This window comes from Channa argus, chromosome 16, assembly GCF_033026475.1.
Source record: "Channa argus isolate prfri chromosome 16, Channa argus male v1.0, whole genome shotgun sequence".
Taxonomy (NCBI): Eukaryota; Metazoa; Chordata; class Actinopteri; order Anabantiformes; family Channidae; genus Channa; species Channa argus.
The window spans coordinates 21,408,390-21,432,897 of record NC_090212.1 but is presented as its reverse complement, the minus strand read 5'-3'; the positions used below and the strand labels follow the sequence as shown (position 1 = coordinate 21,432,897).

Here is a 24,508-nt window from a genome sequence, read left to right as displayed (position 1 = left end):
ATCACGTTGCGAAAGTTTAGGCGACAGCCTATAAAACAAAGTGGGTTTCTGTGAAGCCGGGAATCGAAGCGAACCCCGAGTAGCAATCGTCAGGCGCCCCGGGTGTGCGCTGGAAATGCGGGCGGCCTGGTGCTGCCTTGGCATCCAATAAAAGCCCGTGATGATTTTTTAACTGTGTTGGTACCTGTGTTGCTTCTCAGCAAGCGTGTCTTCTCCAAGAGAGGCTCCCCTGGTGTGTGTGACAGTGCCAAAGCATAGTCACAGCCATGCTGTTACAGTAGGTGTAGTAAAGTTCCTGTTCTTCATCCCTGAATAGTCAGCTCAGCATATATCAGTTATTGATGTGCTCATGTGTTATATTCCTGTAACAAAGACGAAAAAACCCTTTTCTTGTCTACTGGCAATTGTGGAGCCTTGTTAATAAGAAAATATGTGGAAAATGCCAGTTACTGAAAGCTGCCGAACTCAAAGATCAGCTCTGCTGATCAAAATCTGATCCCAGAATTATTATTAAAATTTTTCAAATACTGATAATGAACTTTGTTTTAAACAGCACTTTGCTTTCCGTGGTTAAACCAGTGAAGCAAATAAAAAAGCCCCCCCAAAAAAAAAATACAAAAATGAAGGGCAATAATAAAATCCATCGAGCTGCAGTGTAACCATGACATAGCAGGGAACATAAGTGATATGTTAAAGTAAATGGTGATACTTTTTTTTCGTACTGACATATCTGATCATACAGAATAACATCCAGTTTGTCCGCTGTGTTATTAAACTGTTGTGTGGTTGTGCTAAGACTCTCACGGCTCTTGGTTAAGGTGGGATAAAGACACAATCTGGCTTCACTTCACAAACAGATCCGCCATCTTTTTCCAACCTTAACCAACCTGCTTGTCGTTTCCTAACGTAACCACACTCAGGACTCTGGAGTTCATTTTCAGATGCTTCATTATTCATTCATAAAAAACTAAACGAACAGGTTGCATCAAACCATAACGCAGCTACTGGAAAAGTTTGCAGTTTAGCTGCACAGGGATGTAATGTTTGGGGGAAAAGGTTGTATTTTTACACTTGATGATGCATTTCCTCCATAAGCTTTAGCAGTATTTAGTAGTATTTCCCTCCATGTGTAAAGTGTACAGTATTTAAATGTGGAAAGCAGTGATGGGCTCCAGCGTTAGTCAGTGTGGTGACTCACACTGAGGCTGCTTCGCGATGAATCCTGCCTTTGTTCGCTCACTCTGCAGGGGCTTCTCTGTTTTCTTGGCTTTTGCTTTATGAACTGAACTGAACTGAAAAGCTGTTGCCAAGCGCTCGCAATTAAGCCACACAGAAACACACAGACAGTGTCAATGTCCCTACCAAATGTGATAGATGTCCTGTTTCTCACACAGACAAGCAGAGAAAAAATCCGCAAGGAGTTGGAAATATAAGCTTGTTTTTCTCTCATTTACACAAATAACACTGTGGCTGTTACCGACGCTATTTCTCTCCCTCTCAACCAAAGCTGAATTAAATCCAAAATCCACAATCTTTTTCTTGCATGTTACACATCAAACCCCTCAACGCCAACAAGCCCTGAGAGATTTTAGTTACCGGGACACAATTGAAGGATTGTGACTAGAAGTGGAATAGGATGAAGACGGGTTTAGGAGAAAATAGACTGGGATCGAGGCAGGATTGGTATAAAACTGAGGAGTTCAGGGTGGTTTCAGTTCAGGCTTGAAATGGGATTGAGTTGATATGGCTTCTGGGTGGGGTCGGGAGAGGATCAGGTTTGAATTTGGCACTTGGGACGGGATCAGGATTGGGGTTAGATTCAAATTTAGAGATGATTGGAAGGTAGCAGTACAGAACAAGGATTGGTGGGGATTGGAAATTAACTTGGGATCAAAAGGGCATTGTAAAGAAGGAAGTGGGACAAGTTCAGGAATTGATTTGGAAATGATTTGGATTGAGATGGGAATTGGAGGAGGTTCAGGACAACATTGAGAACTGGGAGAAGAGAAGGGTGACATGAAAGCCGATTTGAAGTGGGACCAGAATGAGATGGCGTCATGATTGTAATTGCAGCCGATTCTGGATGGAAATGGGATGGAATCATGGTTGGATCAAAAAGGGGTTCTGCCTGGATTGGACCGGGCGAGAATTAAAACAGGGATGTTTTTGGTATGTGATCCGGCAGTTTTTACATTCACCGACTCCTGATACCAGATTAATAAATGTAGGAAAACACCTATTTAGTGAGAGTGTGAGACAAAATTAGAGATAAAAAACATTATGTGGAGATTTATTTGGACATTTCCTCTCTAACACTTTCTTGTGCGCGCACACACACACACACACACACACACACACACACACACACACACACACAAATTCAGTGTGTGATGTGTCCATTATTTCTATTCAGATTCACTAATTGTCTCATTTCAGGTGAAAATCACCTAATTTCTCCACAGTGAGATTGTTACACCTGAATGCGACACACACACACACACACACACACACGCAAGGCGTGACACTGTGCGACACACATGCACACACAAGTTGTTGATGAAAGTGTTTATTAGTAGGTTGTTGTGTATTTTACAGGGGACTGTGCAGTACAGCAGGTCATCTTAAAACCTGTTCACACAGGAAAACGTGTGTGACATCGCTCGCAACATGCAACACTTAACACTTCAAATAGCACCAAATGAACTGATTAACGAGAGAAGGTGTGTGTGTGTGTGTGTGTGTGTGTTTGTGGAAACAGGTGTGTCTGAAATGGCTTTTGAAAAATGTTCCAAACTGTTTTTCAAAGATCAGAATTTCACATCCAGCAGAAAGCCTGATGAGCTCTGAAGCCCCTCTAGGGACACGATGATTGTCATTGTGCTGAGGTCACAGTTATTGAACATTCGACTCTGTCTGGTGTTTGTCTGGTGTTCGTCGTCTGTTTGGGCAGATTTGAGGTTGAAGTGTGTGGTTTCTTTAGCTGCAGAGACTGTAATTGACAATATCAACACAATTTTACTGTTAGAAAAATGCTGTTTGTGGCCAGATGTTGGACTTTACATTTGAGTTGTGGGTCTTTGAACACAACAGCACTGGGAAACCAAAAAAGAACTGACCACCTACATAATTACGTTATGAGAAGCTCCCGGTTATGGTTAAGTTATGTTCCTGTGGTGGAAACCAACCTAAAGTGTCACTCACAATGATGTTTCAAGCTAAAATGCATGCACACAAACATATAAAGACACACACACACACACACACACACCTTTGTCACTCTGTAAAAATAATAATATAGCCGTGTACAACGTGTTTCTGTTGGTAGCGGTTTCTTCTTGTTGCTTGGCAACTGATGATGATTGCAGCTGTAAAGTGTCCTTCTGAGGGCTGCTATGACACACACACACACACACACACACACACACACTAAATAAAGCAGATGCACGTGTGTCTCTGTCTCATTGTTCCCGCTCTTTCATCTTCACCTTCTCATCTATTCATGTCTCTTTATTCATCTTCCTGCTCATCATTTTCCCACTCTTGTCCTTGTTTCTTTCTTTGCTTACTGTAGCTCCACGATTCAATTTGGACTGTTCTGAAAAGTCACTTTGAAATATTTACATATTGAACAGACGCACGTTAAATTCAGGATAGTAATAGTTGAGTTTTGAATAGGAATAGTTACAGTTACAGAAGCATTTGCCACAGCTCTTCCTGTCCCTTATCCACCGGGTGTCTCGTCACACATTTCTGCCTGTGTCTTTCTGATGTCTGTGCTTGGATGATGGAGAGATATTTTCAACTCAACCTCTCAAAGAAAAACATTCTGGTCTTCTCAGCATCAGCATCAATGATTGTCCCACTACATCTGTCAGGAATCTAGGGGCTTGTGGTAAATGGTACCGGGTCACTTATACGGCGCTTTTATCCAAAGTGCTTTACAATGTTGCTTCTCGTTCACCCATTCACACAAACTCACACACCGATGGCTGTAGCATGCAGGGTGCTCACCTGTCCCATAGGGACTTGGGGAGTCTTGCTCTAGGACACTTCGACATGTAGCCTTGACAGGACCGAGAATTGAACCGCTGACCCTGTGGTCCATGGACAACTGCCTTACCAGCTGAGCTACAGCCCGTTATCGTTGGTGACCAAATGAGCTTCACTGACCACACTAGGATTGTCGGAATTGTTATGGAGGTGGGATGGAAATTCAAAAGGGCATCGTACAGAATGAATTGGGGAAAGATCAGATTTGACCTTGACTTGATTAGGATAGAATTGTAACAGAACCTGAAATCCGGATTGGGTTGGGATCCGGTTGGGAGTGGAAGAGGCTCAGGACAGTGTTGGAAGTGAATTTGGATTGGGAACTGGGACGTGAGAAGAGTGGCATGCAAACTAATTTGAGAAGGGACTGGAATAGGATTGTGTCATGACTGTAATTGCATGAGATTCTAGAGAAATGGGGAGGAATCACAATGAATCGGGACGGGATTGTGTCTGGAGTTGGACGGGTGAGAAATGGAACTGGGATGTTCTTGACATGTAATCTAGACAGAATAAGGGTGAGACTGGATGGAGACAGGGATGGGATGCAGCCAGAACCAGGTTTTAAGAAGGGATCCATTTGGCATTGGAACAGGATTCAGATGAGATCGCGAAGGGATTAAGGAATTTTAATGGACGATCAGCAAATGATGGGATGAGCTATGTCAATCCAGCTCCTCTCTGGCAGCAGAGTTGCTCATTACGACATCAGAACAATCACAGCCTACAACCCATCTTATCATGAATGAAACATGAATCAGACATCAACTTTAATGTATGTAAACTTCACAATAATTGCACTTAGTGAATTGCAGGCTACGATTCAGGTAAACGTTCAAGAAGAGAACGTGAGCAGTGTAAAGGATTGTCGTCCATCTGCCATGTTACAGCTATAAACAGTGAAGCAGTGCTTCTAAAGAGCCCAAATGGGAAAGTTAACTGCTGAACTGCTAAGAAAGCTTAAGCGAAGTATGAAATGATGAGTATATTTCAGAATTTTCGTCCCAGACTGTCTTTGGCCTCAACACTGTGACAACAGGGACAGCAACAAATCACAGTGTATCCCCATCTTTACAGGAAGGCATCATTAAGGAGACAACACGCAGGCAAAAGAAGAAAACCGTTTCCCCAATGTGACAACACAGCATTAAGAGAAAGTGCTGCGAAATACAGAAATGAGGTGCAAATTCAGAAACCAAATCCAGTAATCAGTCTGGTTGTTAATGTAAGTGTTTGTGTGTGGTGTGTGTGTGTGCGAAGATATTCATCAGGTCTTTGACTTCTTTCTTTCACAGCCTTTTGATAAACAATATCAGTGTCTCCCTCTCTATTTCCTGTTGTATCTCAGTCTCTCACGCTGTCTCAGGTTTATGCTTAGAAGCTAATTAGAAAACACACACACACACACACACACACACAACTGTGTCTGTTAAAGTCACTGTACAACAAAACTGAAAATAATGATCACACATAATTAAATACACACACACCTTTGTAAATGGCACCACGCAGCATGTCCTGTCGCCATGGTGATAGCCCTCCCTCATCCCCATTACTATCAGTGTTCTAAGCCAGGACCGGTACGTCTCTGCGGGCGTCATGTGAGAACTTCCCTTTGGCTGAAGTTAATCCTAAAGTCAGAAGATTCATTGATTTTATTATTATTCTTCACACATTGGTTGAGCTGTCGTCAACAAGTTCGTCTTCCTCCGAAGAAGTACTCTGTGTGCATTTTTACTCTTGAAGACTTGAGGCTGCACTTTGCTTCATGTTCATTGTTGGCAGGAGACATTTCTAACTTGCCTCATCAGGACAAAGATTGTCCCAGGTAGTGAGGATGGGGATCCAGCTGAGCAGGGGGATGGAACTGGCTAATATAAGTCAAATGCATGTAGAGTGTGTGCTGGGGAAACTGGAGACAGCCGAAGCTTTTTTATTCCAACGTATAAATCATTGTTTTCCTTTCCTGAAATCACTGAGCTCATTTAGTGCCGTATTAAAATACAGAAGAAGCATACGATGTTCTCTACCTAAAGACTACACGACCCACTGATGCAGCGCCATCAGGGTGCTGTAGCTAAACGTGGTGTACAGCACATTCAGGGCAGAAACACAGTGATTTAAAGAGAATCGAAGAGAAAGAGATGGAGGACAAGGAGAGGAATCGGCCTTGAGTTCTCGCTGCCATGACAACAAGAGCGGCACCGCTGCTATGGTGATGCCTCTCTCTCTTTATCTCACACACACACACACACTCACATGTTAAGATGTATATATAAAGTGTGCTGTTGAGGAGCTGATTGAGTGGCAGAGAGAGAGAGGGTCTTACAGATGGAAGAGACGGGGAGAGAGAGAAGTGAAGGCCTAATGAGTAAGAACATCCTCTTCATCATGTCCTTCCCTTTTTCCATATCTGCTTCCCTCTTTCTCCACCTTTTTTCTCCCCCTGTTGAATTTAGCCAGATGTTTCAGTTTCCCATGTGGCTAATAAAGATAAGTGCAGCTAAGTACCCACAGTGAGACATTTTAATATCTCATCAGCAAACTGTCCTAATGTCTATATCATGGCTCATTTTGTTTGGCTTTATGATGCAATGCTAAATTCTATCATGTGTTTATTAATGAGAGTGTAGTAGCTTGTTGGTAATTCACAGAGAATTTCAATTCAATTTTCAATTCAATTCAACTTTATTCATACAGCGCCAATTCACAACAAAGTCATCTCAAGGCACTTTACAGAATAAAGTCAAGATTATAACGATGTATAGAGAGAACCCAACAATTCCCCCTGGATCAAGTCCTAGTCAACAGTGGAGAGGAAAAACTCCCATTAACGGGAGAAACCTCCCGTAGAACCAGGCTCAGGGTGGACGAACATCTGCATTTGTTTAAAAACAATATTCCTTAAAATGTTGTGCTTGTGAAAAGCCCAGATGGGATAGTTTTGTTCAGGTCCGGTTCAGGTATTCAGGGAACTGCATCATCCTGCTGTGAAAAATACACAAGAGTAGTTTTTAATGTTTTGAATCTAAATTTGTAAAACTAGATGTGAACATGTTAGTTGCCTCATATGTATTGATTATTGCAAATTTTGAATCAGCATTCACAGACGTTGTTGCTATTTAGAATTATTTCAGCTGACAAGGCTGCAGCTAATGTGTGACCTGTGAAGAAAACACTATTTACAACAAATTCAGTTTTTTGCTGGAATGGGATTCTTTTCCTATTTTGTTAACTTTTCACATGTGATGGTTTTTGAAAAGTGCAAACTAATACTTCAACATGGTGGTATTTCCCAAACACGGGGAGGGTATGAAGCAGGGTATGGGCCGAACCCTCCCAAGTCCAGATGGGAGAATCCTCAGCATGACAGGATCTTCTGATCCTGGGGGACATCAGTGGATGAGGAACAGCAGGAAGCAGTGGTGATGGATAGAGCAGCTCTGACTGACAGCAACCTCGAGAAGGAGAAGCTGGAAGTGAGGAAGAGCTTGTGGTGGTATGAGCATCACTTTTAAACTTATTTAACCTGCGTGGCTCCACCAGATCCCAGGAACAACCTTGGTACCAACATTGGTGCTGGGACACTGCACAGGACCATCAAACCCCACCTGAACTTGAGGAAGACACCCGCCGTCCACAGGACTGGAAAGTAGGGGTGTGAGGATTAACTGGAGTCTGATGTGTGGTCTGCAACATGAAGTTTCATCCAAGACCGTTAACCTGTGAACCACTTAACATAAACAGAGATATAATATTTCCCGCGGTGACTGGAAGAAACAATATGTGACAATTCATCTCTTCACTGTTGGACATTTTTCACCTGTGTGTTTGTGTTTTTACTCAATGTTATAATGATGTTAAATATTTACTCATTAAATTCTGTTATAATAATCATTTCTATTTAATAATACAGAATTGTTGTGCATGGCCTGGCTTTGCAGCGTGTGTGTGTGTGTGTGTGTGTGTGTGTGTGTGGTCGATATTGGTGCTCTGCAGTTGGTCCATGTGTTGCTCGTTTTAGCGACACCACATCGATCGGCAACATAACTGCAAACGGCACCTTTAACTTCCTGTGGTTTCACTCCTCTGTGTGAGTGTGTGTGTGTGTTTATACTTCGTGTGGACCAATTGTAGCTTCTGAATCTCAGATATTGACCTTCGATGGGCTTAGAAGTGATGGTCCACTCTCAACCTGTGAGTATAAAACTCAGCCAGCAGCTGCTCAGTTTGACACTTTTTAGTAGAAAAAGAAAAAACGTAATCACTGATACGTGCGTAAGATCAAAACACCAGTTTACCATATTCTTATACATATTCTCGTCTGAATCCATGTGTCTGTGTCCGTGTCTCTCACTAAGTTTGCAATGACAAAAGTTTCATTGTATAGTCGTTATCTGAAGAACATCATTAACTTCCACATAATGTAACACTCTGTAAAATGATCCCATCAGTGTTTCATGCTGTTCTTTTGTATTAATTTATTCCATTACACTTTATTTTCTCACTTCCTCATGATAATTTTAATTATTTCAATGATTTATTCATCTGCTGATGGAGATCAACGCTCGCCTCTCCTCTCCCTCCTTTTTCTTTTATTCTCCATCGTTACTCACATCTGCATCTCCGATGTTCTAAAACAATCTTAGCCTCAGTCGGGTTAAATGGGTTAAACACATCTGTACCATAAACTCTGTACTGCTCATAATACTTTAGTACTAAATTGTTTTCATGGCAGGATTATGTTCAGAAGTATTGTCCTTTTAGAGTAATCGATGATTCGCAGAAAGCTGCGAATCCCATCTGGCAACGGTGTTTTGGTTATTTTATATTATATTTCTATTATTTTCCCGTGGATTCTTAAAAGCTCTTTAAAACCCTCAGAAAGTCTTAAATACAATTTGAATAATTATTCGTGAATGTCAACAATTGCACTGGTTCTCACCCGGTGCATTTCAGCTTCTGCTGAACACGATCAGGAGTAGGTCGCCAGACATCAGACCGAGGATCAGTGATAGTTGCCGTTTTCTGTCCATTTGAAGTCAATGGAGGTATTGAGTGTAATGCATTTTCACTTCGTTGTCGGTTTATTAGTCAGACCTACAGCTGTGCAACCTAATAAAATCCAATACAGCAGCTCTGCCATGGATTTTACCTTTACATGGTTATAATATCCTAGTTGTCAGGTTTAAATGGTCAGAAAGGTGATAATTCTCCTCCCTGTTGATTATTGAGTGGGTGGTGGAGTCTTACTGGAGTGCGTTGTAAGAAGAGTTGGTTCTAAACTACTACTATCGTAAAAACCTGGCTGAATTATGCTCCCCGACAGTCCGACCGCTGGCCGTCGGCCGATCGTCGGCTTGGAATGTCAGGGCCTTCGATCTAACTGGAAGTGAAAAGCAGGATTTTGAAAAGTGGGGACATATTTGGAAATGGAAATGGAAAACAAACAGTTTGCACCAATGACTGAATTGAAAACAGATGAAACAAAATAGACTTGGATTTGACTCATCATGCTTCCCCCAAATACCTACAAATAAAATGTAGTTTTTGCATCAGTGCTTGGGAAACTCCTGGTATTTCAGTTTGTCCCTTTGTGCCAGATGGCAGCATAGCAGGAAGTTTGTCTCTTTTCCCTTTTCTGACCCTCCTCTCCCTTCTGTCTCTGTCAGTTACCGGAGTGTGGTTTCTATGGGATGTACGAGAAGATCCTGCTGTTCCGTCATGAGCAGACGTCGGAAAACGTGTTGCAGCTGCTGCGCTCGGCCTCTCAGATCCAGGAGGGAGACCTGGTGGAGGCGGTGCTCTCAGGTGAGACGGTGATAAAACGATAACAACTTGTAGCTTTAGAAACAAACATTACAGCAGAGGTGAGAAATTCTGATTTTCTTCTGCTCTTCACGATTCTAACTGCTGCTAATTTAGGTCTGGTCTGGTATAGATGAGGTCATTCAGCCAGGTGAGGCCAGTTAAGGGCATCCATGATGTAAACGTTGTCACGTCCCACGTCCATCAGGGTTGGAGTGGACACAGCCCAGACGCTTGTGCCTTACAGGCATCTAAAGCAGACGCCTGCGTCAGGCATCAAGGGATTAGCAGCTTTACTGACACTGTTCATGTGAAGAGGTTGCACAGGTTTATACACACGGTTGCTGTTCGACTTAGCTGCTGCACGTGTGCGTAATGTTTCCATGCAACACATGTCTGTGTCCATCAGAGACGAAGGGGAAAGAATAAATGAAAACAAATTCTGTTAATGATTGTTGTCCCAGCTCAAGAATGACACTGCGTGATGCTTTATTTCCTGATGCTTTGTGGTTCAATCCCTCATGTCGATGTGTCCCTGGACTAGACACTGAGCCCATAACGTCCTCTTTCTGTCCAGTAATTTCTGTTGTCCAACAACATTTGCATTTGCATAAAGACCTGAGTCTTTGAGTTTAAATCAGGATTCTGGGTAACGCCCCAGTTCTGGACTACAACATCTGAACAACTAAAGGAAAACAAGGAAACAGACTCTGCTGCTGCTTAATTGGTAAAAGCAGATGGGGAGACGTTACCTTCAGAGTTACGCTGTAAACACGTTTGGCAGCCTGACGTACGGCTGAAACACTCCAGATGTAGATAATAATGATCTGCTGTCTCTGACACACTCGTGTGTCTGGCTGTCGTCCAGCTCAGGACTCAGGTGTTCACACCATGCTACGCTAACGGCCTGACAGCAGCTGCTTACCGATTTCCTGCCTCTTTGTCACCACGCCCTGCATGCGTGTGTGTGTGTGTGTGTGTGTGTGTAATACTGCAAATTCTCTCGTCTTTTGAGCTTTTGTAAATTATTTCTGTGGGACAACAAAGTGACCATAAAGATGTAGCTGAAGCACTGAAAGAAACGTGATGAAAGACGATGCAGTGAGGATCCGAATGCTGGCACAGTATGTACCCGCACAGTACCTATGGGTACACATTTGTTATTACTGGATAACAATAAGAAAACTTTATGGGGTAACAGGGTAACAAGATGAGAATAAGAAAAATACTTATACTATACTCGGGCTTTTATTTTTATTACGTCAAAGCATGGAAAACCAGATTATATCGGTCGAACCTCAGAATTCTAAACACCGTATTGATGAATAATTACATATTACTTGACAGGTGTGATGACCCTCTATTCACACCTATCAGGTAATATTTAATAAGTATCTCTTGCTAAATGAATAAGGGGCTGTAATCGAATGCATCACCCAGATTTGTGTTACTGTATCTATGAGCACATGGAGGCTGCTGAATAAGATGCTAAACCTCATCATTAACTCGGGAATCCGAGTGTCTTTGGTGATCATGCAGAACAGCGTCCAGTTTGTTGGACAGTGTTTATGGTTGCGTTGAGACGCTCACAGCTTCTGGGTTGAGCTTCTGCATTAGCAGAGAAAAAGTGAACTCATTTCTTAACGTTTAAACAAGCTTTAAACAAAACGTCAAAGTCCGAACATAATCCATCCACTGATTCTTGTTCCCATAAAACTTTACTGTTGCAGTTTTGTTGCACTTTTTGTCTTTGCATCTAACATCCTCTTTTCTTCTCTTCCCTGCTTTTTTTTACCTCCTCCTCCTCGTTTTCCACCTTCTTCACAGCCTCCTTCCTAACTCCTCTTACCTTCTCCCTCTCCTCCTCCTCCTGTCAGGATGCTGACGCTCAGTTAAAAACACTTTTGTTAACAGCTCTCTGCCAGTCCCAGCGACAGCTCAAAGTGTGGAGGAAACAAACAGGAAATTAACTTTGTACGGTGTAACAGGCAGCTCCAGCCAAGCGAGCTTGGTCACAGACGACCTGTAAAAAAAACATCCTGGTAATTCCCAAAACACTCAGCCAGACAGGTTTTATTGGCTGCGATTTAAAGCAGGGAGCTGGTGAACAAACCCCATTGTTTTCTCGTGTTTCTTGTATTTTTATCAGCGTACATGTTGATTATGCTTGTTTACAATCCACAATAAACCCAGAGGAGGATGAGACCACACCACTCAGCTCCACGTTTGCTGGGAAACAAACATTATTTATGTATATTAATATATATTTTGTGTGTTTTTCACATAAAGGAAATGCTGATAAAGAGAAAAATTCAAAACATACATGACACACACACAAATCTGCACTGAACATCCTTTACTTTATACCTTTACTTGGCATCTCACCCTAACAAACATGGTTACTGCATATTAGCCGGAGGCCGTTACTTCCCGTAGCGTCACAATGTCGGGCTCCTGGCGAAGCTAAATAGTGAAGCTAAAAGGTGGCGTCAGTAGGATCCGCCAAAGGACGTACAAAGCAGCACAGTTGGATGCACAGTTGATTTCTGTCGCTGTGGGATGAGAATGTGTTGGGATGATGCACCGTATACGATTTCCAGACGAAATTTCAAGTTTTGACTCATCAGACAACAGGACAGTTTGTCTGTTTTTAATGCAGTGCTGAGTGAGGGTCTGACAGTCACTTCTGTATTCGGATTCTCTGATCCTTTAAAAAAAAAAACAACTTAAACTTCCTGCTGACAAAGTCAGCTTCTCTGGGCTCTTTTTACACCCAATCCTGAACTAACCAGCAGGTGTTTTTCGCATCACACAGCTTTCTCCGCGTTGATGTGCGTGTGTGTGTCCTTTTTCAGACCTCAAATTCTATTAGGCAAATTTGGGATTTGCAAATCAGTAAATTTTTTTTTTTTTATAAATGCAAGCGTAGCTAACCTGCTAAAGCATGAATGCACTTATTAGTACACGGCGCTCTGCTGTTCCTGCACAGATCCTCCACCTGCCGTGTTTGTTTTCTGCCTGTGGGTTAACAAGCTAGCAGCAAGCGCTCCTTAATGCTCCTAATTCCACCACAGAGAACACACACATAAACACAGGCATTTATATTCAGAGAAGGACTACCTAGGAGACCCTCTCTCCCACACACACACACACACAAGTCATTTTCTGAAGCATATAATAACAGTTTGGGAGCTTGTTCAGACTTCCAAACATATGTTGGCCCTCCAAACAAAAGGCATAAACAATAATTTGAATAAATGGAGGTAATTTCCTGCAGCAGAATGTCTAATCAGAGCTGTATTCTGCTGGAGGACCACAGCACAGGGCGAGCATGTGTGAAAGGAAAGGAAAAGGCAGGAGAGAGAATGAGGAAAGCATGCGGAGAGAGATAGAAAAATAAAGGAAGGAAAACCATATCTGTAAGTAGCCAGGCCTGCTGGCCAAGCCACAAACACTCAGTCCATCTGTGCCCACTAAGAGCCTCTCAAATCTCCCAAACATTTACAAAATACCCACTAACAACCCATTCATTACGCTTTGTCTGTGGTGTTGTGTTTATCTCCCTCACATCTCTCGCTCCAACTCTGGCTACTTAAGAAAAACTCTGATGCTCTGATATTCAGCAAATGTCTCTGACTACTTAGTGCGTTTTGAAGGCTGACGCATGTTTTTCCTCAGTGCCAGAGTTTAAAAGAATCATGAAAAACACATCCGCACCGCACACACACACACACACACACACACACGTTGACTCTACAAACACTCACCGCTCGTGTGGGTCAGTCTGCACCCGTTTGGATTTGGCTGATTAAGGAAAGTGTTTTTCATGTGTTGAGCAGGAACCTAAAGGTTTGGAGCTGAGGACCACACACACAAACGCATCTGGACACACTATCACTTAGCCCCCACCAACTCTGCTTTCCCTTCATTTCTTCCTGCCCCGCCAGGCTCCGAGCACACACTCACCATCACGGCCTCTAGTTGAGCCACCAGCAAACACTTTGTGGGCCTGTTGCAGCTCCTCTGCAGTTCCTGTCTTTCTACTTTGTCCCAGGTCTTGAGTATAAGTTGTCTCGACTGACTCTGATCACTTAAACATGAATATGGGACTTTCTGGACTGCACCCTGGTCTCAGCCCTCGGCCCCATGTTGTCCATTAGGACATGATCCACTCTCACAGACTCCATCTTTATGGCCCCTGGCCGCCATTTTGGATCGAGCCATTCATCTGTAGACTTTTCCCTTTTCTCCCTCCTGCCTCGCTGCTTCCTTAATGGACCTGTCCTGACTAACACCTACCTGTTGTTTGTCCTTCAAGTGTCAGCGTCTTCCTGTGCTTCTTGCTTTTGAGTCCACTAATTCACTTTCCGTTGCACTAATGCATTTTCTTTTCTTATTTTTACTCCACACCTCAGCCAAACATAAAAGATTTCTCTGCTTTTTACAAATTTAAAATTTAAAAAAGTGATTTGAAGCTAATTGTTTATTATGTTTAAGTGCAGAAAGCTGCAGCTGGAGTGAGAGAAGGATTGTAAATGTCCACAGGACACCAGCATCAGCGCGTTTAAGATCATGGAAAAGTCATTCACCACCCAATCAGGTGGACATTAGAAAACATGTATGTGTGTATGAAGTTAGGCATAATTTTGGTGTCAGTATTAAAACTAAGGAAACCTCTCAGCAGCTGACAGCACTAGTCATCACTGTTAAAGCAAAGACAGCGGAGAGCTCTGAACTTCTAAACCCACCTGGTCCAGTTTGCATTCAGATGCTCTGCTGTTTTTAGAAAGATAAACTTGTAATACAGTTTTTGGACAACAAATTGTGTCGATTAAAGCAACATATGAAATTCGAAACCAAACAAACACTTTGTTCTAAGGGCAGAAATGCCAAGCTCTTGCCTTGTGCTGCTTTTTAATCACCTCTTCCTCTCTCTCTACCTGTGCACACTGATCTTCAAATCAAAATACAAAAACTGGTTAAGAGAATTTGAACATCAGGAAACAGATGGAGCTCAGGTTGACCACATGTGTCTAAAAAAAAAGCCACTAAACCTTTTATGTAGACATTTAGGCTGTAGATGAGATATAGGACTCGATTTGAAAGTAAAATTCTAAGCAGTCCCCCTAAATAGAATGCCCCCCTCTTCCCCCAAAATCCTGCCGCTGGGTCTGACTGCATGCTTTCCAGAGAAAACTTGACCAAAATGCTGCGTTTTCCATCCACCTGTTAAAAACCATTAAAACCTGAAGCCCAGTTCTGAGACTTTCTCGGTTCCTGGAGAAATTTTACTTTTGGAGCCCAAGTCCTCACCCAGACCAGTTGGTTATGTTTTTTGTTGCGCTGAATTTCTCAGCCGGAGTTGTCGGCGCTGCCAACGAGCCCAACTGGGTTTTTGTGAAAACAGCTGGAGGATGTTTGGGCTCAGCTGGCCATTTTGGCCACCTGCCTGATCGCTCCATATCAGCAGATGCTTGACTCTGAGAAACCTTTTGGAAAATGTGGAAAACAGAAATCACTTCAGAATGAAGCCTGGTGCCGGCTGGTTGGCTCCACTGGGCTGCTGTTGTGCTTGAATCGTATGAATCTATTTGTTGTTGAAGGTGAAAATGCCTTTTACTTACATATAGGTAGCAGCTACTCTACTCACTGTAAAAGTAACTATACTTTTGTTCACACTGTATTTGGTGTATTTGGTTACTCACACAAACACAGTGGAGTAAAAATTATATTTAAACATACAAGATTAATATTTAGCAGTGAATTGCAGTTGTAGAAGATTTTTTTAAATGAGAAAATATAAGAAAAGTACCTCAAACATGTACTAAAGTACAGCTGGACAAATGCACTTAAAATAGTCCTGTTCCTTTTTTGGAACAGTTAAAAATATAACTGTTTTACTTTAAGCACTTACATTTTTCAATTGCCGTTTGCCAGATAGACTGAGATTAAGTTCATAAAAACTAAATTTAAATTTGGCATCTTCTTGTGCCCAACAGAGCATCTGGCTGGTTGTTTATGTTGTTTCCTAACATCTTTGTATTTTCTGCAGCTTCAGCCACAGTGGAAGACTTCCAGATCCGTCCGCACTGTCTGTTCGTCCACTCGTACCGAGCTCCGGCTTTCTGCGACCACTGTGGGGAGATGCTGTGGGGCCTGGTACGACAGGGACTCAAGTGTGAAGGTGTGGGCTCACTGATGTCGCCTTCTGCTTTTGTTATCTGAAAGACAAATTGTTGTTAATGGGTCAGATAATTGAAACATAGGTTAATAAACGTCTTTCTTTCCATCCAGGCTGTGGTCTGAATTATCACAAGCGCTGTGCCTTTAAAATCCCCAATAACTGCAGCGGGGTGAGGAGGCGGCGTCCGTCCAACGTGTCTCTGACAGGCGGTCTGGTTAACATAGGACGCCGTCTGTCTGCAGAGCCCTCACCCCCCCACTACACAGACGATGCTTTACTGGTCAGTACAGTAAGTTGATTCATGTAATGTTTGTTTCTCGATTCTTATCCAGCATCTATCATTAGTTCTTTTATTAGTTCTAATGACAAGAACAGTAATTTGGGACTAATTTGAAAAGAAGAGTTTGCATCGGCTATGTTAAAAAATGGAAGTTAAACCTACAGCTCTTTGGCTAAAAGCTTCTACACCACAAATACACAACGGAAAAAAACAGGAAAAAAGAACTGGTTCTGTGTTAACAGGTCATTGGGCCCATGTCTTGTAGAGAGTAGGTGCAGACTTGGCAGCAGGAATGAGTTGTTGTCGTTTTGCTGTGTGGACAAATCAAAATCACCAGATAACACCAGAGATACATTTTCTAAAAACTATTGTCAGTGTCACACTTAGCAAAAGTCCATATGTGCACCACTCCAGCCATCAACAGGACACAGGTCCAAACTGTCAAACAGGAAACTGGAGGTTTCTAAGCTCTTTATAGCAGAGGAAAATTAGGCCGTACCATGTTGGGGTGAAATAGAGGGGGGGTTGTTATTTTTAAGCATCAGAGTCCCCTACATAACATAAATTGTTGACCGTCACATGTGAGACAAATTACAGTAATATATTGAAGGATTATGTCTTGTTGTTACAGAGAAGATGTAATAGATTGTCTTATTTGAGTTTGAATTAGTGGTGGTCTTTTCTAGAGGGAGCTCATTTTTTTTGTTGCAGTTCAGATGTAGACCTGCTGCTAGTTAGCTGAGTGTTTCCCTCTGTGTTGAGTTTCATTTTTTTAAATTTTGTTTTGCCCAGTTTTAGGTTTTATTTTGTTGTTGTTGAACCATTTTCTCTTAATCTGTCTCTGAATTTCACACAGCTGTTATCACACCCGACAAAGTCATGGAAATGAGTGTAGCTTGACCCTCGTACTGAACTTGTGTATGGGATGACTATTGTTTGGAGTCTCCGGCACCACAGACTCAAATATAAACCAGCTCTGACCTTCCAGATTTGATGTAACACCATGGAGCTCACAAGTCCTAATGAGTCAGTGTGTTTAACAAGTAGGGAGGGAAGTTCCACGTGTGCTTTCTTCGCATTTCTTTTCATGAGCTGACATGAAATCTCATCCTAAACCATGTCTCTTTTTCTTTCGTTGTCTGTCATGGTCCAGTCTCCAGTCAGTCCTAGTATGGAGGTAAGTCTCCACCTATTATATTCTACAGTGTTTATCATGGGGGGGCTAATAAAATAATGGGGATCACACATCTACACCCACCCTCCTCTCATCCTGACTCTTTCGAATCATGCTGGCATCAGACTAAAGAGGATTTCATGATTAGGAGATTACGGCATCCTCTTTTCTTGGACATTTCACACATCAACTGTTTTTTGGACATGTGGTTCTGAGTAGTTTTAAGGCTCAAACTGTGGGTGATGTGTGACGGCACATATCTGAGGCCTGATAAAGACCCACTGCTGGTTTACCTGCAGCTTTGTCAGATAACGATCAAACTTAATGAAAGTTGCTTCTACTCTAGTTAATCTATTTTTCAGTTGACCTGTCCGACAACCTCGCAGCAAACCTCCTGCCCTGCTTACCTGCTCTTTGTCCTCACAGCAGAAGAACCAGTTAGACTACTTCCCTGGCAGAGAGCGTCGTTCCAGCTCCCAGTCGTACATCGGCCGCCCCATCGAACTGGACAAGATCTTGTTGTCCAAGGTCAAAGTTCCTCACACCTTCGTGATCCACTCGTACACCCGACCCACTGTCTGCCAGCACTGCAAGAAGCTGCTGAAAGGCCTCTTCAGACAGGGCCTGCAGTGTAAAGGTGAGCGTCTTCTGAACAGTCCCTGTTGCAGAGACTGCCGTCTTCATCACAGCTACAGTATGTTGGACAGAATCTGCATCGAGGGTGTTGTGAGGGTGGTGCTAGAGGTCAAGGTCAAAGAGTTTTTTCTGATCTCCATGATGATGATGTTTGCACTTTGCACTATTGTTTACTAGGTGACTTCTTGGTTGAATGATTTATATTTGTGCCATATTTTAGGACAGTTTTTCTGCGTTGTATTCAAATGTTGGGTCCAAAGTTGGACCAGCAGAACAAAGTTTGGCTGAGTGAGTGAAACACTTCCAGGTGTGTTCCTGCAAAATCCTCTCAGTGGTGTTTCCCTGAATAAATGAAGGTTAAAAAAAACTATATTCCTCAAACTCAAATTGGCCCAACCTAAACCTTTAGCCCTGAGTTCTCTACTCAGCCTTTAACCTTTCCTGGTTCATCACCTGCTCTAACTGACCGGCTGCTCTCTGACTCTTTCTCTTTGACAGATTGTAAATTTAACTGTCACAAACGATGTGCTCCCAAAGTGCCGAACAACTGCCTGGGAGAAGTTTCCAAAAACGGAGGCAAGTTTCTACCCATTTTTGGACTTTACACACGTGGACTCTTGTCGACCCTGACGAACATAAACCCAACTCAAAATTTTTGACACTTGGTTGTCACAGATCCAGACCTTTTCTCTTGTTCCATAGAGCTCCTGAGCCCAGGGGCGGAGTCGGACGTTGTCATGGTGGAGGGTTGCCTTGACGACCATGACATTGACAGAGGCGGCGGACTTTTGGATGACATGGATGAAGTGCTGGGATCGGACGGAGGTCTGCTGCTCGATGCAGGGCCTGGAGACCTGTGTGATCTGCATGACTCCGACCTGGACGAGTCCAACCGGGCCATCAGGTTCAAAAACACACACACTTATAAACTGTAAATACACACCGTACGTACTGACAGATTGGAGGTTGTGGATGTCCCTTCCTTTGCAGCCCCTCCACCAGTAACAACATCCCTCTGATGCGAGTCGTCCAGTCCGTCAAACACACAAAGAGGAAGAGCAGCAACGTGATGAAGGAGGGCTGGATGGTCCACTACACAAACAAGGACACTCTGGTACCTGTTTACCTGTACTGTTACCCGTCTGCTTCCTGTGTAACTAAACCACAAACACAGATACATTTTGTAGGGGACATAATAAAACACTCAGCATGGAGCATAATCCAAAAGCTGTTGGATTAGTTGACAGGAAACTGAACACTCTCCTCCTATTTTTTCTTACCTTCCTGACTTTGTCTGTCACCCCTTCCACATCTCCCCTAACAACATTTCCTGCCCTCTTCCCTCTTTTTGTCTCACCTTCCCCTCCTCGTTTACCGTGTGTTTCAGAGGAAGAGACATTACTGGCGCCTGGACAGTAAATGCATCACGCTGTTTCAGAACGAAACAGGAAGTAAATACTACAAGGTAGAACTCTTTACACGTTTTATTGCTTAAATTGAAATTGACTTTATTTCGTTTTTACATTCATGTTTATGTGCGTCAAGGTAAAGGCTGTCCAATTATTTGTCTTTTCAGTTCATGTTTGCAGACACAGTAAATCCACTCAGATCTGCAGGTTGATCCTGAGCAGACAGACGTGAATCTAACTGAGTTTTAAAATAAACTATAGCAGCACCAACACAAGTTCGATGATATGACCATTCTTTTCTGCTAAACCTCGTAAAGAAAACTCTGCCCTACTGCCCTTCGTCTTCCCCCTCGTCTCCCTACAGGAGATCCCTCTGTCAGAAATCCTGTCTCTGGAGCCAGCTCAGACCTTCTCTCTGCTTCCCGATGGAGCCAATCCGCACTGCTTCGAAATCGCCACCGTCTCGCTGGTTTACTACGTCGGAGAGAACCTGCAGAGAGCTGAGTCATCCCTGAGCGGCAGCAGCATCCTGGTGAGATTTACCAGGCTAAGATGCTCGGTTTGTTTCATGCACAGCTGGGACGACGTAAACCGGGCCTGAACACAGCCAAATCACTTTCACAGCTCCAAGAACTTCAGTTTACGTCACTAAACCTCGCACCCCGTACTTTGCACTAATAGTTTTTGTCCTGGCTGATTTCAGGTCAGTGGGGTGGGTCAGGATGTGGCTCGGATGTGGGAGATGGCCATCCAGCACGCTCTGATGCCAGCTGTGTCTACAGGAGTGTCCCACAGTGTCCACCGCAGTGGACACAGTAAGGCTTCATTAACAGCTGACACACAGTTTATAACCTGCACACGGGAACATTCATATTTCTAAGCCACGACAAAAGAGGGGAGGATGCAAAGTAAACCATTTTAAACAGGCATAAAATATCCTAAAATAACTTTATCAGTCCAATCAGTGATGCATTTGTGCAAAGATGAGATTACAAAACAGACGAGAGATGTGAGAGCGAGCGAGGGAGCTCTCGACGAGCCGGAGGCCGTCACAGCGGCACTAAAGCCAGTGAAGGGTCTCTATGGGACGTTTAGTGTGCGTCTCTCTGCACCCTGGGTTATCTTGTTCTCTACAACTGTCTTGTAGAGACATGTCATCGCTGCTTTTACTGAATGTTTGGGAATTGAAAACACAACTGAGGCTTTTTAAAACCTTTCAGGCGTGTTTGGAAAAAATGCCCCTAAACTCTTCCAGAGGACATTGAAATCATCTGCAGTTGTTGGAAACCTCCCAAAGTGCCACACTTTGTGGAAAAATGTTACACACAAACACAGAAGCTCATTCTCGTGCGATCGCCTCTGTGAAAGGTCTCGTCACACGTTTCCGGCTCAGGTATTAGCGCTCACGTTGCTGCTGCCGAGCTCTCCCGCAGACTCTCAGATCCTCTCAGGGGCCGTCAGCGCCCACGCGAAACCTATCAGAGATATTTCAGACGTTCACTGACGTCAAACTAATCATGACTAACACTGCTCTGACTCTGTGAGTTCACCTGTGGGGAAAGTACATTATTTTAATACAGCCTCCTTTTATTATTCATTCACAGAAAAAGGAACAATATACACGTTCATACAGTTTAGCGTAACAAAAGCCACAAAGTGTTTCATCGGGAGTTAAAGGGAATTTTCCATCCTGTGTTTCATGACGATCCTTTAAATATTTTCCTGCAGTTTTTACACATTTTAATTGTTTGTGTCTCATCAACAGAGGAAGTTTCCATCAGTATTTCTGTCTCCAACTGTCAGATCCAGGAGAATGTGGTGAGAAAACACACACACACACACACACACACACACACACACACACGTATTAGTGTTTAGAAGCAAACATACTATGACACATCTGTGGGTTTGGGAATTTATTAAATAACTTACATAAAAGGTGACATGAAGTAAGTACCACAGAAAAACAGTTGCCAACCATGTTAGAGCCTTGTAACATGTAACCTGAGGCCTGTTTTCCTGCATTTTGCCTTTAAGGCAGAGAGTCTAGCAGTTTTAACAGCACCGGGCCTGGAGAGGAGCTCGTACGGTGCATCCAGAGCCTGGGAGTTTCTTTGTTTTTACATTTGTCAGCAAGTAAAACGTGTCTGACAATAAACTGACAAATAAAAATCTGTGTTTGCAACGTGTATTAACATTTCGTTAGTCCGTTAGTCTTTTGTCAGTTTGTAATGTTTATGTGACAGTAAGGTTTTGGTTTCCAGACATTTATCCCACACAACTGTACAGATGAGATTTGATTTAACGTTGCGCTGGCAAAGCTACTGCAGATCAGCACGCTGAGCTGCAGCATCTCTAAAAATATCAGTGAAAGTGAGGATGTCGTGGAGGTGAATGGATGAGTGGGTGGGCAGTGTAGTGCTCGACCCGAACAGGAGGTTCGAGGTGGATGTGAGTTTGTTAACTGTGTGACACATGAAAATGTATGGTCTGTTCTTCAGTTTCTCGTCATCAATCAATAATCTGCGCGGAGCAACAATCCTATAATACACGAGCTCCGCTCAGGCTCTGCTCAGTGCTGCTGCTGCTGCCTCTCCCTCACTAACTCTCTCACCTCAGTCCGACCACGACGCCCCAAACTCTTCACCACGAACTGCATCCTGCTTCTGCTCGTCTCTTCTTAGCACGCTCTCACTTCTCATCCATTTGCATTCATTTGCAATAATTGGAGAACATGTCAGAGAATTCCCCCTCGAGCTGGTCGACATGTCTCTGTACATTTACATCATAAAGATCTACATGTCTGCAAACTCTATTCATGCAGACGGAACACCAAGCCCCATTTTCATGCAGACGTGCACCTCGCCGTCTCCAAGGTGAGCACATCTTCAAGCACCTCAAATGGAGATTACTGTGATTACTCACTCAGCCCAGCGTTTCCATAGCAACGGATGGTAATTAGGCAGCACGCTCAGGAAAAGGGGAGGAGGTTTATAATATTGTATTTCTGTCCTCTTTGCTTGAGGTGTGATATTAGGCTGTCAGCTAACGGGGGAGAAAGGGGAGACGTGATTGCAGACAAATGAAGGAGAAAATATTTTGCAGTTTGGGTGTCAAAGCCGTGGCAGATCCCCGACGCTGTGTAGTTACACTCGGGGAGGCGCACAGTGGGCCGTTCTCTGCAGAAACCTTTTCTGAAAGCTTCTCCACCAGGTGATGAATTGATGCCATTTGCTTTTTTGTTGGACCCACTTTCTGTCAATGTGTCTCGCCCTCCTCTGGTTTCAGGTGTGGCAGGTTTCTGCCAGAGCAACGTCTCCTGACTTCACCTTTCAAGAGCCTGTGAGCTGTTCCTGTGTTTCCAATAGAATTTAAAGAGTTCTGCTCACGGTGTTGTTGTTTTTCAGGACATCAACTCCATCTATCAGATCTTTCCAGATGAAGTTCTAGGCTCAGGGCAGTTTGGCATCGTCTACGGAGGTAAAAGCACCAGTGTCAAGGTCCACATACGACTTTCACATAAGCACATGTTGGTCCCTGTGAGGAAATGTAGGAAACACCAATCAGGGCATAGCTGCCTTTTTCTTTTCAGATTCTGGGGAGTTCAGTGTTTTCAGTCTGATGAAATGGTATCATTTAAATACATTGCATTACTGCAGTTCCTACAGGTACTACAAATCTAAGGAGCAACAATTGGGCATTTTAGAGCAACAACTTGCATGTTAAGTAGTTAGTTTAAAAATATATTTAAAATATTTTATTATTTATGAATATTGTACTGACAAAATTTTCATCTGCTCTAAAGGTATGTCGCTCTGAAAACAGTGCCGACCTCTCTGACTCATCATCTTTTGACAACTTAGCCTGAATATATACTAACATCTTTTAAAGAAAAAATTCCTCTTACATGGTTCTGGTAATAACAGCTCAGCATGTTCATGATCCTCATTTCTGTGAGTGTCGTTCAGGGAAACACAGGAAGTCTGGCCGAGACGTTGCCATCAAGATCATTGACAAACTCCGCTTCCCAACCAAACAGGAGAGTCAGCTGCGCAATGAGGTGGCCATCCTGCAGGTACACACACACACACACACACACACACACACACACACACACACACACACACAGTGTTGCTGCTCAGGAGTTGGCAGTGAGTGAGACTTCCTGTCATGAATGACTTCATTACCGTGGCAACACCGCGGGGGTGTGACATCCTGTAATATTCCAGCGATGCTCAACCTGCACAAGCTGCTGCAGCAACACACACCTGCACAACCTGAAGTGAACAAACACTGTTCACTTCAGGTCGTATCACCGCCTCATTTTCATGATTTACTGCAACATCATGTCTCAACGGATTCTTTTGTGTGAGTCTACATGTTCTGTACTACTATAGTACTTAACTTTTCATCAAGGTCAGCTTTCCGTATACGATGCTGATTCTAATCTGAGTAACCTGCGCAAATCAAAGAAATCAAATTGTTAAAATTCAGATTAGAACTCCTGGGTTCAGCACCACAGCCTCTACATGCAGCAGACAGTGGCATTGTTACAGTAGGAATCACACCAAGCTCATAATGTTCCCACCATGCAGAGTCCCTCCCCTCATCATCAGGGAGGTTAAGAAGTTACCTGTCAGTGAGTGTTTGCTTAATTTTTTTTTTTATTACTCATCATTAACTCACCAGCCCACACTCATGAAATCAGTCAGACTACACAACTGCATTTACAAAATAACTAGATATGAGGAAGATAATTTCTCCTCGTGGTTCCAGAGTCTGCACCACCCAGGCATCGTCAACCTGGACTGCATGTTTGAGACGCCGGAGCGAGTGTTTGTGGTCATGGAGAAGCTGCACGGAGACATGCTGGAGATGATCCTGTCCAGCGAGAAGGGACGGCTGCCGGAGAGGATCACCAAGTTCCTGGTCACGCAGGTGCACACACAGTGTAATTTGTCGGCCCG

At 43.3% G+C, this 24,508-nt stretch overlaps 1 protein-coding gene across 5 annotated transcripts in view; it reads left to right on the top strand.

Annotated features, from left to right (window-relative positions):
* Positions 1–24,508, top strand: part of prkd1 (protein kinase D1) — a 39,935-nt gene that overhangs the window by 3,525 nt on the left and 11,902 nt on the right. For 2 of the 5 annotated variants that reach the window (XM_067480544.1, XM_067480541.1), the window contains exons 2-16: positions 9,723–9,861; positions 15,911–16,042; positions 16,153–16,322; positions 17,476–17,499; positions 17,923–18,133; positions 18,631–18,708; positions 18,835–19,036; positions 19,123–19,246; positions 19,520–19,597; positions 19,906–20,073; positions 20,245–20,356; positions 21,307–21,359; positions 22,949–23,021; positions 23,510–23,616; positions 24,318–24,479. In XM_067480544.1, coding sequence (XP_067336645.1) covers positions 9,723–9,861; positions 15,911–16,042; positions 16,153–16,322; positions 17,476–17,499; positions 17,923–18,133; positions 18,631–18,708; positions 18,835–19,036; positions 19,123–19,246; positions 19,520–19,597; positions 19,906–20,073; positions 20,245–20,356; positions 21,307–21,359; positions 22,949–23,021; positions 23,510–23,616; positions 24,318–24,479 — 1,833 coding nt within the window. Of the gene's footprint in view, positions 1–9,722; positions 9,862–15,910; positions 16,043–16,152; positions 16,332–17,475; positions 17,500–17,922; positions 18,134–18,630; positions 18,709–18,834; positions 19,037–19,122; positions 19,247–19,519; positions 19,598–19,905; positions 20,074–20,244; positions 20,357–21,306; positions 21,360–22,948; positions 23,022–23,509; positions 23,617–24,317; positions 24,480–24,508 lie in introns of all 5 variants that reach the window. The other 3 variants (XM_067480543.1, XM_067480540.1, XM_067480545.1) reach the window with 2 other exon arrangements.